Source organism: Notothenia rossii, assembly GCF_949606895.1.
Source record: "Notothenia rossii genome assembly, chromosome: 7".
In the NCBI taxonomy this organism is placed as follows: domain Eukaryota; kingdom Metazoa; phylum Chordata; class Actinopteri; order Perciformes; family Nototheniidae; genus Notothenia; species Notothenia rossii.
The window spans coordinates 3,254,009-3,275,006 of NC_136905.1; the positions used below are offsets into that span (position 1 = coordinate 3,254,009).

General features: G+C 42.4%; 2 protein-coding genes across 2 annotated transcripts in view; both read left to right on the top strand.

The window, feature by feature from the left end:
- The window catches only part of LOC307047691 (NACHT, LRR and PYD domains-containing protein 12-like), a 57,718-nt gene that overhangs the window by 32,728 nt on the left and 3,992 nt on the right, over nt 1-20,998 (top strand). The window contains exons 7-10 of the mRNA XM_079694807.1: nt 13,979-14,019; nt 14,202-14,236; nt 14,801-14,847; nt 19,950-20,167. Of these exons, the coding sequence (XP_079550933.1) occupies nt 13,979-14,019; nt 14,202-14,236; nt 14,801-14,847; nt 19,950-20,167 (341 nt within the window). The remainder of the gene's footprint in view (nt 1-13,978; nt 14,020-14,201; nt 14,237-14,800; nt 14,848-19,949; nt 20,168-20,998) is intronic.
- LOC307013412 (uncharacterized protein) lies at nt 1,150-9,492 on the top strand (the record flags this gene model as incomplete). The annotated part of the gene is made up of 6 exons (XM_079640809.1): nt 1,150-1,155; nt 7,586-7,654; nt 7,930-8,092; nt 8,298-8,357; nt 8,695-8,891; nt 9,484-9,492. The coding sequence occupies 6 exons, from the start codon at nt 1,150-1,152 to the stop codon at nt 9,490-9,492; spliced, it is 504 nt and encodes a 167-aa protein (XP_079496935.1).

A 20,998-nucleotide genomic window follows, 5' to 3' on the forward strand; every position in this document is an offset into this window, starting at 1 on the left:
CGTTGCCTTGCTCCGCTCTGTGTGTGTGTGTGTGGGGGGGGGGGGAATAAACGACTACGGTAACGGGTCCCAAGGTGGGTAGACCGGCATACGCAACGCTCTGGGGGTCCAACTGCTCCGTGTGTGCCCTATATGATAATTTTCTGATAACGATGAAAGAGCCCGCCTCCCTCTCCCCACGTCTCCTGCTGCTGCTGGGCTGTCAGAAGAGGGGGAGAAAAAGAGAGGCAGTCACCGTTTATTAAATATTATTATATTATTATACAGATTACAGAGTCGTTATCAATTTGTTTTAAAGCTCAATAAATAACAAAGAAGACCTCTGACCGGCACTTTCCTAATTTTGTACGGAAGATTTAAACTTTAACGGACATGTTGACCTGCGGAAAAAAATTTTTTATGGAAACTGCCGCACGGTCCCCTCGTTCCTTGGAAAAGGCGGAGAGGTGGGTGTTTTTCATCTGCTGGTGGACTACCTGAGAGATACAGCAGGAGAACACGCCGTCCACCGCGGAGAATAAACAGAAGGGCAACCATGGCAACCATGCTCCGGGGTCTTCTTCGCTGCTTTTGGTGTATTTTGGGCGGCAGCAGCGCCACTTACAGGCCTGACATATGTACTACATCGTTTCCAGCATTTCCAGCGGTCTAGAGAGCAGAGAACACTATTATTATATTTTTATTAATATGGTTTTATTATTATCCTAAAGTAAGTTAATGTAGATGACTCAGAAGTATAATTGCCTGTATTAAAAAAAAACGTCACAAAAGAAACAAACAGGTGCTTGTTACTCTGTTTGACAGAATGAGCACCCCTCCCTTCATTCATCCCATGGTATGGGCGCCTGAGCAATGGAGCAAGCGGAGCAGGTGCATCCCCACAATTTACCTTGGGGGAGCAAACGTGTGCTTTTGCACCCCCACTTTTTGATCATATGAAAAATATGATATGTCCCCCCCAATATATCACTGCAAACATAAGTATGTAATTTCAATTTCGAATTAATAATACGCAATGAAAGAACTTGTGCTGATTATAGACACTTAATAGCGAGTTTTTAAGTTTCCAAAGATTGTGACCCCCCCCCCCCCCCCCCGCATTTCACTCACAATGGTTTGATCAACTGCCTCCCACCCACAGCAGTCCTGATGCAGGTAGGCTGAGTGTAAATCACCGCGACCAGTCTGTCATTGGTGGCAGACCTTTTCAGTAAGTTGTTCAAACAAAGAATATGTTAGACATGTCTTTACTTCTACCACTCAATACAATAAAACACATTTATAATCATCACCTTCTCTTCATTTTCGCTGCATTGAATTACAGGTCACTCTTTATGTTAGCTAGCGGTTAGCTGACGTTTGCTAGCTAGCTAGTAACATCAACCAGTGTGTGTGTTTGACTAGCTAGCTACCTGGTAGATCGAAGCCCATTAGAGTTTGAGTTTATTAGGATCCCCATTAGCTGTTGCATGACAACAACTAGTCTTCCTGGGGTCCACACAAAACATAAAACATTGCATTCGACAAGACTTTTACAGAACAGTAAATAAAAAATAAAAAACTGATTTCCAAAGTCCATTTTCCTTCAAGCATTGACTTTCATATTTTCCATCATATACCACTTATTTTCTGATTTCATTTCATTGGAAAGAAAATAATGATAATAAAATAAGAATAAAGTACTTATATCTATCTGCATTTACAGATGCCAGCCTTCAATTCTCTTAAGGTACAACTACCTGAAATGAAAATAAAAGAAGAATGAATTATAGAATGATAGAAGATAATATGATAGAAGCCCATCTCCTACTGTAACTAACCTGCACACTGTGTGTGTGTGTGTGTGTGTGTGTGTGTGTGTGTGTGTGTGTGTGTGTGTGTGTGTGTGTGTGTGTGTGTGTGTGTGTGTGTGTGTGTGTGTGTGTGTGTGTGTGTGTGTGTGTGTGTGTGTGTGTGTGTGTGTGTGTGTGTGTGTGTGTGTGTGTGTGTGGCCAGCCAACCAGGTAGAACATGGCAGAAAAAAGAAAAAATCATGTATTCAACCCAGTTCAGTGTATTCATACGTGTATTGCTCTCCTGTGTAGAATGATGTGGTGGTGACAGTGCAGACTCAGGGAGGAGGAAGAGAAGGAGAAAAAGAGACACAAGAGTTACAGGTAATGGAAATATCAGTCAGCTTAAAGTGTAGGTCAGGGCTACTCAACTAAACATTCAGTTGGGCCAGATTTTATAACTACAGAATTCAGCTGGGCCAGACATTCAGCGGCCTGTAAAAAGCGGGTAGTGACACATTACATTACATTACATTACATTGCATTTAGCTGACGCTTTTATCCAAAGCGACTTACAATAAGTGCATTCGACCAGGAAGATACAACCTTTAAGAAAACAGAATCATATAAGTACATCAGGTTTCATAGAGCCAAACATTTCAAGTGCTACTCAACTGGCATTTAGAAAGCCAGCCCTTTATTAGTATATAAGTGCTTTGTTAGTAATTTTATCGCTCGAAGTGGAGTCTAAAGAGATGAGTTTTCAGTTTGCGTCGGAAGATGTGTAAGCTATCTGCTGTCCTGATTTCAATGGGGAGCTCATTCCACCATTTTGGAGCCAGGATAGCAAACCCACGTGTTTTTGCTGACGGGAACTTGGGTCCCCCTCGCAGTGCGGGTGCAGCGAGCTGTTTGGCTGATGCAGAGCGGAGTGCACGTGCTGGGGTGTACGGTTTAACCATGTCCTGGATGTAGGAAGGGCCAGATCCATTCGCAGCATGGTACGCAAGTACCAGTGTCTTGAAGTGGATTCTAGCAGTTACTGGAAGCCAGTGAAGGGAGCGGAGGAGCGGTGTGGTGTGGGAGAATTTGGGAAGGTTGAAGACCAGACGAGCCGCTGCATTCTGGATGAGCTGCAGAGGTCGGATGGCACATGTAGGTAGACCAGCCAGGAGGGAGTTGCAGTAGTCTAGGCGTGAGATGACGAGAGCCTGGACCAGAATCTGCGCTGATGTCTGGGTCAGCTGGGGACGTATCCTCCTGATGTTGTAAAGCGTGTATCTGCAGCAGCGGGTTGTAGCAGCGATGTTTGCAGTGAAGGACAGTTTGTTATCTAGGACCACACCCAGATTCCTTGCAGTCTGAGTCGGGGAAACAACAGAGGTGCCGATGTTGATTGTTAGGTCAAGAGTGGGACAATCTTTTCCCGGAAGGAAGAGCAGTTCAGTCTTGTCAAGGTTGAGCTTGAGGTGATGAGCAGACATCCACCGAGAGATGTCTGCTAGGCAAGCAGAGATGCGTGCGACGACCTGGGTCTCTGAGCGGGGAAAGGACAGAATTAGTTGGGTGTCGTCAGCGTAGCAGTGGTATGAAAAACCATGCGGGCTAATGACAGACCCGAGCGAGTTTGTGTACAGGGAGAAGAGGAGGGGACCAAGAACCGAGCCCTGAGGGACCCCTGTAGTTAATTGACAAGGGTCGGACTCGGACCCTCTCCAAGTAACCCTGTAGGTGCGGTCGTTGAGGTATGAGGTGAGGAGGGAAAGTGCAGTGCCTGAAACTCCAAGTTCTTGGACAGTGCGAAGGAGGATCCGATGGTTCACCGTGTCGAATGCAGCAGACAGGTCCAGAAGGATGATGACAGAGGAGAGGGAGGCTGCTTTAGCAGTGTGCAGTTTGTCAGAGACAGCAAGGAGAGCAGTTTCTGTTGAGTGACCTGCCTTGAAACCAGATTGGTGCGGATCCAGAAGGTTGTTCTGATGGAGATAAGAGGAGAGTTGTTTAAAGACAGCGCGTTCAAGTGTTTTAGACAGGAACGGGAGGAGAGAGACGGGTCTGTAGTTAATAACATCAGACGGGTTGAGAGTGGGTTTCTTTAGGAGAGGGTTTACTCTTGCCTCCTTGAGACTGTTTGGAAAGTGACCAGAAGTTAGAGAAGTGTTGATGAAATGGGTGAGAAATGGTAGAATATCAGGAGCGATAGTCTGAAGGAGGTTTGAGGGGATAGGGTCCAGAGAACAGGTGGTAGGACGGGCAGAGGTAACGAGGGTAAGAACCTCACTTGGAGAGAGAGGGGAGAAGGAGGTCAGTGTGTGGGTGAAGGGAGGGTCTGGTGACCCAGCGGTGAGTAAAGGTGAGTCAGAAAAAGAAGAGCGAATATCATCAACCTTTTTTTCAAAATGGTTAACAAAGTCGCTTGACAGAAGGGAGGAGGGGGGAGGTGCTTTGGGGGGGTCCAAGAGGGTGGAGAAGATAGAAAATAGTTTTTTGGGATTGGAATAGGAAGATTGGATCTTATCTTGAAAGAAAGTGCTTTTTGCCTGAGAGATGGAAGCAGAGAAAGAGGAGAGGAGAGCCTGATAGGTTAGGAGGTCGTCATGGTGTTTGGATTTCCACCATTTCCGCTCTGCTGCCCGAAGGATGGTTCTATTAGCACGCAGTGCATCATTTAGCCAGGGAGCAGGAGGGGACTGACGAGCCGGCCGCGATGTGAGAGGACAGAGAAAGTCCAGAGAGGATGAGAGAGTCGAGAGGAGAGTTTTTGCAGCAGCGTTTGGAGGCAGGAGTTGGAACGAGTCAGAGGAAGGGAGGGCTGAGAGCACCGATGAGGTAAAGGTAGAGGGGGAGAGGGAACGGAGGTTACGGCGGACAGGAGCAGAGTTAGAAGAGATGAGGTTGTTATGTTTGGAAAGGGGTAGAGAGAATGAAATGAAGAAGTGATGAGGTGTGGAGCGGGTTTACAGAGAGGTTAGAAGTAGAGCAGTTCCTTGAGAATATGAGATCAAGGACATTGCCAGCTTTATGAGTTGGTGGGGATGGAGACAGTGAGAAAGCAAAGGTGGTTAACAGAGATGTTAGTTCAGATATCTTCCCTGTCTGGAGGTTGAAATCGCCGAGAAGTACAGCGGGAGGGCCAGTTTCAGGGATGTGTGAGAGGAGATTATCTAACTCCTCCAAGAAGTCCCCCAAGGCGCCTGGTGGACGGTAGAGAACAACAATGGTTAATTGTATAGGATGGGTTACTGTGACGGCATGGAATTCAAAGGTGGAAGGAGTGAAATTAGGTAGCTTGAAGAGGGAAAAGCTCCATTTGGGAGAGAGCAGGAGACCAGTGCCACCTCCTCTGCCAGAGGGTCTGGGTGTATGGGAGAAGGAATATGCTGTGGAGAGAGCTGCTGGGGTGGATGTGTTGGATGGAGTGATCCAGGTCTCCGTGAGAGCAAGGAAATCCAGAGACTGCAGGGAAGCGTAGCCAGAGATGAAGTCAGCCTTAGGAACAGCTGACTGGCAGTTCCACAGGCCCCCTGAAACGAGATGTTGGATCTCAGTGGAGCATGTGGGATAGACGAGAGCAGGCCGGTGAGATCTAGGAGAAACACGGGGCCAGTGATAATTGCGAGAAGACACATGAACAGGAATGCAGAAAATACACATGATTATAGCATGAGGGGCTAGAGAACCCAAGAGAATTGAATAAAACTAAATAACACCAGCGATACTTGGCGCAATCAGAGTAGGATTTGCCTCCTCTTTGCCTCCCACGTGACTCACACAGGACTCTTAATGTCTTTGTCAGTCTTCGTCAAGCTGACGCTGAAGCTGACGCTCCAGGAAAATGCAACTTAAGATGGATACCTGATTGCTCAGTTCTCACGGCTTTGGGGGCACGCCCCTGTAATTAGTTAACTATTTTCTGCTGATGGGCGACAGCAGAGTCTTCCTGCCTATTGAAATGCACACTTGAGGGGCGTGACTCACTGAGACCTGAGTTACGCCTGGAGTTGAGCAGATCTGAGATTTTAAAATCTCTCAGAAATCGCCGTTTTAGCTACAATAACTACAGAACAATTATACAGAGTAGAATAAATGAAACAGAGAAGTCTATTTAAACAAGAATATAACTTACAGTGATTGCTGAGTCAGTATCGATAGTGTCCTCGCCGATTCTGGAAGCACACTGAGTTATTCTGATTTGAAATGCGCTATTTAAAATGTTTTTGCACTTCCCGCAATCAGCAGAGTCTTCCTGCCTATTGAAATGCACACTTGACACATTTTAAACCAACACATATTACTGCGATGAAAAACATGCCATTTTTATTCATTGTTCATCTAACAGAGGTACGTCAAAAAGTGCATAAAAAACAACAAATTAGCATTAATTTAACAGAATCTGAAAAAAAAATGCACAGTTGGAGCATTACATTTTTTTGCTTTAGAAGTCAAATATTCAGGTTATTTTTTTTTAACCAGGCACATCACAAAGTGCATTTACTGAATACAATAATATCAGTCTTAATAAATGTCCTGACATCCAAAACAAACAGCTAAAGAGCTTCAATGCAACACAAAGAGGTAGTACTGTAGCAATACTATTTTTTCACTTTTCAAGTAATAACAAAAAATCATACGTTTTGGTCACATTTGACCCAGACACATTACAGAGTGCATTTAAATGAATACAGAAAGAACTGTCAAACCCTTCAGTGCACAAACCCATAACAAGGGATACGGGTAACTATATGAATGAATACTACACTACACGTCTACTATAGTAAACTAGGTGCTTACTATCACCTCATTTGTGATTTGTCATCGCTGACTTTCTCAATGGGAGAAGGGACATTCTTAGTTTTGAACAAGAGCAGTGATTTTTGGCTCATAGGTTGTCAATGCAATCCTAAGACATTGGTGAAGAGTGCTGTCAGTCAGGGAGCAGCGAGTGCTACTTTTGATTGAGTTCATGTGTGAAAAGCTTGATTCACATGTGTATGTTGATCCAAACATACTGAGCACACAGATCGCTACTTTCTGAACGTTAGGGAACTGCTGTTTTTTGACATCACTCCAAAACTTTGCTGGCCCGTTAGTGCGCTGCATGTCAATAAGCTCCAGTGTATATTTCCCCTTGTCGATGCAGGGGACCACTTCCTTTGCTCTGGTTGATACGTCCCCCTCTATTGCAACAGTGAAGGGGTCTCTGGCAAAGCCCATCACCTCTGTGGGCAGAGCAAGTCCATCCAATCGACCGGCAAAGTTCTCTTTCAACCTCGCAATGAAATCTGTCACCACATCTGTGATTTGTGCCGGAGATGTGATGTGTTTGGGGAGCGTAGGAAAATGCAGCATCCGACCCGTGCTCAAGTAGGTCGCGAAAAGGTCCAGCTTGACTTGGATCTGCTCCACAAGATCAATGACCGTTTTGTCTCTGTTTACGCTTCAGAGTTGAGAGAGACATGTTTTAGAGTTGCTATCATAGGACCACCGTTACTAGCACCACTAGATGCACTTTCAAAAAACGTGCTGCGTTGTGGTTTGGTGGTTTCTATGCAACGCGGAGTGTTGCGTTCATGGTCTGTACTAGTGTAGGAATTTGGCTATGGGAGGCTGGGCCACTCGGGAGTTGGTTCTGGGCCGCATCTGGCCCGCGGGCCGCCAGTTGAATAGGCCTGATGTAGGATAACATAACAAATTAAGACACAAATACTTGGATAATATATTCCCCCCTCTCCCTTTCTTTACAGAGTAGCATAAAGATTGTGTATTCAAACCAGTTCAGTGTACTCATAAGTGTATTGCTCTCCTTAATGTAGAGAGATGTGGTGACTGTGCAGACTCAGGGAGGAGGCAGAGGAAGTGAGAAAGAGACCCAAGAGTTACAGGTAATGGGATATCAGACAGCTTAAAGTGTAGGATAACATCCCTAGTCAAAAAATGCTAAAGGAATCTCTATACGTTTTTGGAACCCTATAGGAATCCTTTAGGATCCCATAGGATTTTGAGACAGTTCTGTGCTCTATATTGCAGGAAATTGCACGTACAGTTGTTCATTAAATTTAATCAATTCTGCCATGGAGGTGGTCGTGCCTGACCCACTCCAAACCATCCCTTGCCTGCCAGTTACTAATCTCGCACCCCCACTTTCAACTATAACTAGGCGGCACACCAGCGCACCAGCAGCTTGCAGCTTGAACAGACTGACAGGAAAATGTCCTCTACAGCTCATGAATCAGGAGCTCAGAAACGAAAGAAAAAACGTCAGCAAGAGGAAAATAATAAAAGAGGTCGACAGATAGTCACCAAGTATTTTCACAAGAAAGGTATTTATTCACAGAACTTGTTTTGAAGCCCATAACAGCTTAGCCAACATTTTGTGGCTGACCTTAGCTACCTGTTGCTATCAAAAATTAGATGAGTGTCGATGAGCCCAGTGAATTTGTATCCAGCAGCTATGCCCTTTTGCTATGGCTAGCTAACCTAACCTGTATAATGTTACATGCTAATCACATCTGCTCTAATGCACAGATGCGGCTTCAGGATCAGTACCCCTTCCCTCAGGCCGGTTCCCAGTTGAAGGAGAGGGAGGTAAAGCAGCAGGGCTTGGGGTTAACAAACAGATTTTAAATATGCTTACCATGCATCGAATACAACTTTAGGTAATATTCACATTTAGTTACTCTAGTTCTTCCAGTAATTGCAATACCATTGACCACTGGCACATTAAATTGAGGTTGTTACAGTAGCTATAGCTAGATTTGAGCAATTGGAAAATATCTATACAAATGATTATTATTATTATTATTATTATTATTATTATTATTATTATTATTATTATTATAACAATTAAGAGATAGCTCGAGCTGTACTGTGTTATTACTATTATAGGGCCTTTTATAAATTATGTACACTATGGATACTCTAGAGCCAGGGCCCTCGAGCAAGGCAGCCAACGAGGAGAGCAGAGGTGAAGAGGCAGAGGTACCAGTACAAGAAGAGGTAGAGGACCATGAAAGCAGCACAGATGAGGAGGAAGCAGCATTGGACAGTCAATGTCAGGGACAAAGTGAGGCTCCGACACAGGATGCCACAGATACTGAGCCACCTGTAGTGGTGTCTGAGGTAGAAGATCTGCTATCACTTGACCCAGGGTTGTTCCCAGCTAGGATGAGTGACAAGGACAGGGCAACTATTGTAAAGAAATTAGCAATGCGAGAAACAGATCAAGAACTTCCACATAATTCAAAGGGAAAGAGATTTCCAGATTACTTGAAATACACCAAAGCAGATAAGGGTAGGGGAAAAGTGAAAAGGGACTGGTTGATTCACAGTGAAAGTGCAAATGCACTGTTCTGCATACCATGTGTTCTTTTCTCCAAGGAGCAAAAAATACCCTCTCTTAGTGCTTTGAGTAGTGACCAGGGATACAAGATGTGTGACGTCGAGTGGCGTCGCATGTATGATAAATTCCCGAGCCATGAAACAAGTAGGAATCACAGGGACTGTTGTTTGCGATGGAAACACCTACAGTGTTCGGTTATGACTGCATGTGGCGTTGATCATCAGTTGCAGAGAGAGCTCCAGTCTGAAATTGAGAAAAACAAAGCTATCTTGCAGAGACTCCTTGATGTCACTCTGCACTTGGCAACGAGGAATTTAGCTTTCCGAGGTAAAACGCATGCTTTGGGCGATGTCCACAATGGAAATTTTGTAGGTACGCTAGAACTTTTGTCACGATATGATCCACTCTTGAAAGACCACTTAGCCAAATCAGGACATCCAAAAAAGGAAGCCAGCTAACTCATTATCTGAGCCCAGACATCCAGAACGAGTTGATTGAATTGTGTGGGGGAAAGGTTTTAAAAACCATTCTGACGGAAAGGGAGGATGCCATATACTATGGAATCATTTGTGATGCAATGCCTGACATTTCCCACACCGAGCAAAATGTTGTGCTCATAAGATATGTACATTATAATGAAGACACAGGCGAATGGGAGATCACTGAAAGATTTATTGAATTCAAAGATTTCAACGGAAAAACAGGATGTGAAATAGCAGGCATAATGGAGAGTGTGCTTCTGGATCTAGGGATAGACATTAGTGATTGCAGGGGGCAAGGGTATGATAATGGGGCGAATATGTCAGGGAAAATCAAGGGAGTCCAAGCACAAATACTGAAAAAGAATAATCTTGCTACTTTCTCACCTTGTGCCTCCCACACGTTGAATCTGGTAGGCGTGCATGCTGCAGAATCGAGCCCTGAAGTCTCCTACCTTTTTAGTTACATTAACCGCCTCTACACATTTGTAAGTGCCAGTCCATCTCGTTGGTCTATAAGCAAAAAGAAAACAGGTTGCTCTGTACATAGGCTATCTGACACTCGCTGGAGTGCGAGAATTGATGCTGTGAAACCTGTAGCAAAGCACATACCTGGTGTCATTGAAGCCCTTGCTACCATACTGAGCTCATGCAGTCTCACAGGTGAGGTCAGATCTGAAGCTGTTGGTCTGAGGAACTACCTCATGTACTTTGATGCCATTGTCCTTCTCACCATTTGGGTGAAAGTATTGCAATCTATTGATGACAGAAATGTGATACTCCAGTCAGGGAAAATCTCCATAGAGGTGGAGGCAGGTAATGTTGCTGCACTAAGAGATGAGATGCAGACTCTCAGAAATGGATGGGATGCTATTCTGTCTGAGGCATCAATGGTAGCAAAGGAAATGGAGGTTCCACCTCATTTCAAAAAAGAACTTTGCCGTGAGAGGAGGAGGAAGAGGTTTCATGATGAGACTGCTGAAGGAACAGGTCAGGAGGATAGGCCAGAAACAACATTCCGTAACACTGTGTTTCTCACTGCCATGGACCAGATCATAAGTGACTTGGACACTCAGTTCCAAACAACAGCAAATATTGTTGAAGAATTTGCTGCCATACTTAAAATTGGGAAGTTGAGTGACAGTGTCATGGCTTCTGTGTGTCAGCCACTGAGGGAGAAATACTCACAGGATCTCACAGATCAGTTTGAGAGTGAGATAAGGCATCTCAATAAAATATTTTCTGCCACTTTCCCCCCTGATTGTAGCTCTCTTGATCTACTGAATGCAATATACAAGATGGAACTCCAGAGCATTTTTGGAGACGTTTGCATTGCCCTCAGAATTTTCTTGACGCTCCCAGTTACCGTAGCTGGTGGTGAAAGATCATTTAGTAAGTTGAAACTTATCAAGAGCTATTTAAGATCTACCATGTCCCAAGAGAGGTTGAACAGCCTTGCAATGTTATCGATTGAAAGCAAGCTGGCTCTGTCACTTGATTTCAAAGAGCTCGTAAAAGATTTTGTCACCAAGAAGGTCCGGCGATTGGCGTTCGGGATTTAGGGATAAAAATCCAGTCTATGACAGGATTGTGGGATGTTTCCCTATAGTAAGCTGACAGGCTACAGCCCACATTGTGAACAATTACTATCTGATGCATAGTCCTCTAGCACTACATTTTTCATTGTTTGCTGTAAGTGTGTTCATGTCCTGAGAGTTTATTGTTTTATAATTATGTTCAAATCTTCAGTTCATTTATACTTTTTTCCTTGTGTTGTTCAAATCTTAATTTAATAAGTCAAAGAATGTTAAATTTTTTGTTTGTTCATTCCTGTATTGGGTGTAATTTTCAATTAAATAGACAGAAGATAAAGTTGATAGTCAGTGCATGTTGATTTCTTGCAGTCCATTACAGTTCATTAACTTCAACAGGGTTTTCGAGGTTGGGTTTCATCGTGTCGTTTAGGGGGTGGACGCAAGGTCATGACCCCACCAGTATCCAAGAATCCTGAATTGTCCCCACCAATAGCTCAACACTTGTCACTCGCGCCTCCTCGAATTACTTGCGCGTGTAACAGGTAGGGCTTTAGCACTCTGCTGAGAAAGGCAGCAACCCGGCCGCTACAGCAAAAAAGCTAGTGCTCTGCCCGCGACAGTTCAAAATCTGCTTCGTAAAAGGTATATCCAAGCAGGGAACGATTGTATACTACAGAGCACATCAAAATGTAAGTGTCTGTCAACCTAATAGTGTGCTTGAGTAGACTACTTGTGTTGGAGATGGGATTACAGAGAGACAGGACAAGTAACAGCTTTTGTATGTTGAGTATCAGAAAACATTGTCACAAGAATAGGGGAAAATATGCCTAGATAGTGCAACTCAAGGTTCTTTGGTAGACTATTGCATTGGTCCATTCATTGAAGATGAACGCAATGCGATATCCTGAACTGGTGCTGAACTGCTGATCCGAATGTATAGGTAAAAACCATATTATGCGTTTTCATTTGGGCCGGGACTCGATTAAAAAAATTAATCTAATTAATTACAGGCTTTGTAATTAATTAATCGCAATTAATCGCATTTTTAATCACATTTAAATATTTGACCTGAGAACAGTGAGAAGCAATTTTTTTCACATGGATTTTAGTATACCATTGAATAATGACTGAATACATAAGCTTAAGCAACAAAACATTGTTTATTTTTTTCAAGGTGGTCCTTAACCAAGACCAACAGAAAAGTGCAATTTTTGCCATAAAGTGTAGCAATAGCATATTTAGGAATATAGTACATTTCAGAGATTCAGGTAGCCTATAGGTAGGTAGACCTTCTGTAAACTATAACACTTTGTTTTTGAAGTAAAACACAATACTTTCAAGTACATTCAGAACATTGGAAACCCTGACTATTAGAAAACATCTCTCTGTTGCTTCAGAGGCCATAACAGACTTTGTTGATTTACCAACAGTTGATTTAAAAAATCTAATCAATTTCAGTCCAACTCTCTCAATAACCTTGGCCAAAACAATAAACAGTTCAACATAAAGTGCCAGTTGCACCAACAACGTAATAAATAGTTCAACATAAAGTGTACCATTTAAAATAAAATAAAGAAGTGCCAGTGATTGACCTCAATCCCTCCTATTCTTCCAATATCCTGATGAAAAATAAAATCTCTCTGTTGCATAGGCCACTGTTTGATCAACGCGAATTGGGTGTGGGTCCTTGTACTCCGAGTCGGGCTAACGTCCACGCTAGCTTCCACGGTAGCTGCTATAGGTTTAGCATTGAGGTGATGCTTGAGGCTTGATGTGCTGCGGTGATATGCAAATTCCTTTTTGCATAATTTGCAAACAACCTTGCTCTTATTGACGCTTCCATCCGTCCGTTTTTTAAAACAAAATGTCCCATCCACGGGGCCAACCAAAGCGGTCTCATCAGCTTCTTCGTTCATGTTTTACTATTGTTCACTGTGGTTTGTTGTTGTCCGAAGTCATGAACGTTAGTTGGTGCTCCAGTATAATCGGTACCCCTGAAACTCATCCAGTGAGAAACGTTCCGCGGTGCAAAAATAAGTGCGATTTAAATGCGTTAATTTTTGTGTAATTAATTAATCTTAATTAACGCGTTAAAGTCCCGGCCCTAGTTTTCATCAATAAATAAATGGCCAAAAATTCACTCGCATGGATTGGGGACCCACAAATAGATTCTATCATTGGGCCTAGAATTTACCAGCTACGCCCCTGGTTGCATGGCCAGATACGGCTCGAGAAGCTGACTCAGATAAGGAGATATTGTGATATTGATCGATGATCTGATTGATGATGTGTTATCAGTGTGATATGAATGATAAGTGCGACACGTCGGCGTCTTCTCTGTATACGGCAGTTTAAACTGTATTTCCTTTCTCCTGTAATATGACTTGATGGATTTAAACTCCGCACACTGAGCTCTGATTGGTCAGCAGGCGGTGCTTTCACTGAGTTGAGCTCTTTTCTATAGACGCCGGAGGCGGGCAGCGTCAAGTAAAAAAAAGTTATTTAGCCTTCCCAAACCTGAGACTCACGCGCCGCCTATGGATCTATCATTCTTCCATAAACTATATATTGTAAACTGACAATGCGAAGCCACATAAGTATTCAGATTTTTAACAGATATAAAGGATTTAACGGAGTGAACAAGGTATTCTGTTTTGTTTCCTGTCATGTTTTTAGTTTCTAGATTAATGACTTCCTGTCATGCAGCTGAGAGCTGAGGGGGTCAGTCGTAGTGTTTGCAGAGAAGATATGATGGGATGTAAAGCATGAGATCAGGACTCTGAATCTGACTCAAAGAACAAACACTTATTTTAAACTGGATCTAAAACTGTTGGATTGTGTTCATCCTTACAGTATCAGAGGCAAGACGATCAGAGCCAAGATCCAGAAGACCTGTGAGTACTGAAACCATATCCTCCATTCATCAAGATATTGTACATTTTAAATCTGATCTTAAAAGCATGCCCTCATAGAACAACAAAACATTTGTTTTAATTCCATTTTCATTTAGTTGTTTAATGTTTACCTTTCTTTAAGTTTTATTATTATTATTTTTCTCTGTCACCTCTTCTCTCAGGTGACTCTGAACAGGAAGTGAAGACCGACAGAAAGGTGAGCAGTTATACAGAGTGAAGTTTATCTATTATTGTTTCATCACTGAATCAAATGTAATTATTGCTCATTATTTTTCCGGGATCCAGAGAAAGATGCGAGCTATTCATAAACATAGACTAGACAACAGTACATTTGGGGAAATTAAGAAATATATTTAATTATGTATCATTATGTACTCATCTGCTGTCCTGCCACAAAGTGCTGTGATTGGCTGGGGGGCTACAGTGGTTGCTCAGCGCTATCTCACATGTTAACCCGTTAATGACCAACAGATGAGAGGAGCAGTTGGAGAGTGCAAAGTATATTTATAGAGGTTTCACCACTTAATAAAATATCATAGCTGTTCATTGGGATCCAGACAAATGTCAGTCTCTGTTTTATTTTATATTTTCTACTTTCTTGTTTATTTCTAGTCTTCTAATTGTTATTGTACAATGCCATGTCTTTTTATGCTGCTGCAACACAAACATTTCCCAAATTGGGATCAATAAAGTACTTCTTATCTTTATTATATCATCTTATCTTTTAAAATAACCAACTTTGTGTCTATCATAACTCCAGGCTCCAGTTTCCTTCTCACCTGAACGCACATCTGAATCTTCATACAGGTAATCCTATAATCTGTTCCTACTACTCTTTTATGTAAGTATTTATATAATCATATGTATTTGATGTCCTGCCTTTTACCGTGAGGTATTGCCTCCAATCTCTTTCCAGCAGACATATATAATATAATGCCTCTATGTGTAAGATGGTATACAGCAGTGGTTCTCAACATTTTCCAGTCTCAACCCCTCAGAATAAACCTTTCTACCCCCGCCCCCCCCCGACCTGCCGGAAATCTCCCGTCAGAAACTCTTGTGCACACACTCGGGTGCATTCACACCTAATAGTCCGCTCTCTGCTGCGCACCAGACCACAGTTTGTTACATTGTTTTATTTTTCAGAAGGTTCGGTTTGAGTTTACACGGGCAAAACCATAACGGACTATAAACTTTAAACACAAGTCATGTGCTCGGAAATGCTGTTCAACCATTGTTCAGACATTAAGGGGGTGAAAACGCAAATCCCGGCAATTTCTAGCGGAGCCTCCGCCATGGAGCATCGGCACTTTCGGCAGGTTATTCTCATGCTGCTGTTAATGTGGAGATCAACAGACACTAGCGGCCCGGCATATGATTATATAATCAGACAATGTCCGTTAAAAAACATTATTACATGGCTTTGTTGAATACTCGATTCTGATTGGTCAATTCAGAACAAGTGACACGTTGTTAATCCAGAACAGACAGACCGCTGTCAAGGATTTATTGACCGTTGTTAAGGACGCTTACATCTGCACAAAGAAGTCCGTTCGATTTAACTGTAAACAGTTTGGCTGAAAAGCAAACTGCATGCAGTTTGCTTTTCTAACTGACAAGACAAGAAAACAGCGGAGAAGTAACGGGCAGAAACCCTCCTTTTTACGAAGCGGTCCAGACATAGAGATCAGACGGCAACACATATTCAGTTGCCAGTTACTTTGGCATTAGGGCAGGGATATCTAGATACTTTCCAAGGTTTGACATAATGAATTGTGCTACTTTTAAAGCAAGCAGCGATGTTTTCAAATCGGTAATCAAAAAGCTCCTCAAAAACACTATTGAAGCAGTTCCTGCCGTTGCTACGTTAGTTCAAACGGTAACAACGGACTATTTTTCTTAGCGGATGCATGTCAATTTAAATCAATACTTACAACTATTTTTTAAATCAATAAAATCATTTTCTAAATCCACAAAAGCATTTAAGTTAATTTTGGGAGTCATGTTTGTTGAGAATGTGGCCATGTAATAAGCGGGATAATGTGCAGCGACTTGGTCATTATGGGGAAAAGAACACCTTCATGCCGATCTAGATCCCTCCGCTTCGTTGAAGATATCCGCGTTCTTGTGACTCGTAAATACTACGCTTCCTATTTTTTGGTGCGGACTGCGTTCACACCAGCAATGAACCGCTCCAGAGTTCGCAAGCAAGCGCTCAGAGACCACCTATTTTAGTGGACCAGAGTCCGGTTGTTTAGTTCACTTAAGAGGTCTCTGACTGTGTTCACACCGACACAAATGAACCGCACCAAGCGGCTAAACGCACCAGGGTTCGATTCAACCGGACTATAAAATGCAGGTGTGAACGCACTCTCAGATCCCTCTATAACACCTGTTCTGAGGTGTAAGAGTCGGGAGGAGCTGATCATTTATTCCGGGAAATTACTCTGACCTACTAATTGACCTAATCGAAGTTATTGAGTCCCTGTAAGTTTACTGCTTGGCTCAGATCCACCAACGTCAGCAAGATCTCACCTCTATAACTCCTGAAGAACCAGGTTCAATTAACTGCTGTTTCAATTCAGACGACCCGCTAAATCTGTTTAAGCGATCCCGAAGGATTTTGATATCAGTGATGAGGTGTGGCCCTACCTAAGTGTGAGTGTGGCAGGGTGCAATCTTAGCTTTGAAGCAGGAGAGGAGAGCGCAGATGTCTTTTAAGTTGTCCCAGTCCAAAAGGTGGGATCAGTCTATTTGAAGAAAAATAGGTCCAAACTAATACAGGTTTTTACCTTCTCTCTTTACAACATTATAATTATACTAAACATATCATGCTGGGGTTATTTTCTAATCTAAAACCTTAATTCATAGTTCACCCATTAAAGTCTTCCGACAAAATCCAAATGGAATTTCCTTGTGGTGGCGAAGGTTCTCTAATTAGTTCTAAAATCCTGACACATTTAAGAATGGTAGGTTTAAGAATCCTGACACATTTAAGAATGGTAGGTTTAAGCATCCTGACACATTTAAGAATGGTAGGTTTAAGAATTCCAACACGTTTAAGAATGGTAGGTTTAAGAATTCCAACACGTTTAAGAATGGTTGGTTTAAGAATCCTGACACATTTAAGAATGGTAGGTTTAAGAATCCTGACACATTTAAGAATGGTAGGTTTAAGAATCCTGACACATTTAAGAATGGTAGGTTTAAGAATCCTGACACATTTAAGAATGGTAGGTTTAAGAATCCTGACACATTTAAGAATGGTTGGTTTAAGAATCCTGACACATTTAAGAATGGTTGGTTTAAGAATTCCAACACGTTTAAGAATGGTAGGTTTAAGAATCCTGACACGTTTAAGAATGGTTGGTTTAAGAATCCTGACACATTTAAGAATGGTTGGTTTAAGAATCCTGACACGTTTAAGAATGGTTGGTTTAAGAATCCTGACACATTTAAGAATGGTTGGTTAAAAAATCCCGTTCAAAACTTTCATCTAAACCATTCCCTCAGCATTCAATACACAGAGATTTAAGCAATAGTTACCAAGTTTGAGAGAACCTTACCGAGAGCAAAAACCCAGCTCTGAGGGACAGAGCTTACCGGGAGAGAGTATACCAGGGGAACCCCCCTTCTCTCTCTCATGCTCCCTCTCCGCCAGTGTCTTTATGCTCAAAAACAGGATATAAAAACCTAAAGACACCTCCTCCATGCCCATATTTGTGGAAACTGGGCATGGCCTCTGATGTACAGGACTGGACATGACCAGACATATTCTATGGCTATGTCATAAGACACACCTTCCCAGGCTTATGTAACAAAAGTTCATGACCTCGAGTGTGCAGAACTAAAACATTATTCTCGGCTATGGCAAAAACACATTTTTGGGGCCTCTTAGTTCTTTATCACTAAGTCAGGAGCCCCCCTCCCTGTGCACCGCTGTAGGGAGAGGGAAGAAACTGCCTCCTCTCTAATCAGTGACACCCATAAACCATTACAGGCCTCACACTCAATTTAACAAACCACTTGTGTTTTGTTTATACTGTAAATATAGAAAATCATAAAATATGAAACATTTTCATTGTGGGTTATACAAGAATATAATTGACTATATTTGATTAAAATTAATTTTTGTTTTAAGTATTCATCCTAATATGAAGATCTCAACAGAGGCTAATGATGTCACCAGTACAGGTGAGTTATTTCTAGAGCTAAAATATGTGAGTTTCAACCACTGTGCCACTAGTGTGAGATCGTCAGGTGTTCCGTGGGAGATCTTCCAAAAACACTTAACCGGTGCAAATCGATTTAGTTGCTGAAAATAATTTGCCTATTTAAGCGTCTGTGCCTGCAATATAGTGGCTGGCTAGGTAATGAAATACTCTTCCATGCCAGTGGGTAGCAGAAGGTAACTTGTTCATTTAAGGCAGTAGAGTTAAGTGATCAGCGGGAGAGGTTGCAGTGACAAGACGAACAGCAATATGAAATGCTAGGGTCACGGACACAGATCTAATCCCTAATCTTTTGTTTGGATTGATTTTCACCGTGGATCAACTCTGTGACGCTCGGCGTTTGGGGAAATCTATCCAACAGTGCCAAGAATCCTGACACATTTAAGAATGGTAGGTTTAAGAATCCTGACACATTTAAGAATGGTTGGTTAAAAAATCCCGTTCAAAACTTTCATCTAAACCATTCCCTCAGCATTCAATACACAGAGATTTAAGCAATAGTTACCAAGTTTGAGAGAACCTTACCGAGAGCAAAAACCCAGCTGGTGCCATTGTACCAAGCAAGCTTAAACATAATCTCAAAACAAAACACCCGTCCCCACAAAACAGGTATATCAGGCTACAATGTGTCAGTTTCTAATTATGTTTGTCATTAGTGTGCAGCAGGATTATTTTTCTATGTAATAAATTAACCACGGTTAAAAAAAAGGTTTTAAAACACTGGGCTAAAGTATGTGATTTCAAATTGTTATTCATTCTGCTGACTTAGTATGGTGTCAGGCTAACCGATACGAAAGGGCCAAGTCTGCACCAGGCTCTTTTTTCAATTGAATCCAATGAAAACATGCGACTGACTCAAAAAAAAGCGCAGCGTTTTCTTTCTGAGTGTTTTGGTTTTCTTGTGTAGCAGCCCTAAGTTAAAGATAATTAACTTTTCATAAAGCGCTGGTGGCGTCACTGTAGAAATCGGATGAAAAGCTTGTTTTTGGCCATGTCTGTCAGACGGAAACAATCATAACAAAAACCAAGAGGCCCCTTTGTTGGAGCAGATTAACCGGGTGGTCAACGGATGTTGCTGCCGGTGAGTGTGAGTGTATGTGTGTCTTCCACCCTCGCTATTTGGCTGCGGTGAGAAGCTCATTCATACACAGTGTGAGAGCAAGAATCTTCCGGTTGGCGCTCAAAGTGAATAAACGATGTCATAATAGTATAGTAGCTCAAACAGGTGATAAGATTCATGCTAGTTTGTCTAACAACAGCGGTAATACGTTGCACAGAGTGTTTATTGTGATGAAACACTGGGAGCGGGTGCTTCAAGAGCTAGGTAGGTCCAATACTCCTAACACATGAGGCCATTTAAAATATATTAAACTTTCTCTTATGAGCACTGATACAGATATTGTTCTTTAAACTAAACTAAATGTTCAGGTTCATGGCATTTGTCTTTAATGTTGCTTTGGGACACAAACCAAGTGACATATGCAATTCCATCAAAAAAGGCCCTTAATTGAAACAAATCAAACAATCTAAATGTCGGAAGATTTCTCAAAAGGGAGTGGACTGGTCCCCTGGTTGTTATCAGTCCTGCGCTGCACATGAACACCTGTCAAAACACATCTGTAGACCAACAGGCCAGTGAAGGCTTGTTGTAGTAACTTGTCTCTTGTGTGTCTACAGGTTCAGGTGTCCTGGTCCAGGTGTGTTCCAGTGTGATTTGACTGGCCTGGAGTTCGTCATGGCTCAGGAGGCGGAGCTTCTGTACAGGACGGTCCCTTGGGAGGAGAGCCTCCTCCAATCAGCTGGCAAGCAGGCAGCAGGGCCGCTGTTCAACGTGAAGAGTTCTGATGAAGCTGCTGTCGTCCAGCTCCACCTGCCACACAGTGAGACAGAGGATGGTAAAGACCTCTAGTGTTAACAAATACACTTAGATAATGATTAGCACCTTTTATTACATGGCTTAGTTGAATACTCGATTCTGATTGGTTAATTCAGAACACGTGACACGTTGTTAATCCAGAACAGACAGACCGCTGTCAAGGACTTATTGACCGTTGTTAAGGACGCTCACATCTGCACAAAGAAGTCCGTTCGATAAAACTGTTTACAGTTTGGCCGAAAAGCAATGCTTTTCAAACTGACAAGACAAGAGGGAGTAACGGGGCAGAAACCCTCCTTTTTACGCAGCGGTCCAGACATAGACATCAAACGGCAAAACATATTCAGTTGCCAGTTACTTTGGCATCAGGGCAGGGATATCTAGATACTTTCCAAGCTTTGACATAATGAATCGTGCTACTTTTACAACTATACACTACCTTTTAAGAGTTATGAGGATATTGTCGGTCTTTATTAAAACTAGTTTAACAAGGATAACAACAGTATAATTCAGACACCAAAGATATTACTTACATTCAAAGAAATGTATCCCCAAAAGAAGAAGAGTGAAATGATCAAAAAGAAATGTAGTTGATAAGTTTCATGACATTATTGATCATCATTGAAGCATACGGTGCAATGCAGCTCTAAATACAGAGTTAGATTTCTTTGAACCCAGTTCAGAGTGTGGTCAGCTGCTAACTCAAGACTAAACTCGTGTTTCTGTTGTGAAGTTTGAAGAAGAATTGTGTTGCTAAGCAACACAGTGCCTGTAGCTTGTTAAAGTCTTTATTGTGCACCTGACACTGAAACAGGAAGCTGTTTAAATCTGCACATACACTGATGCTAAG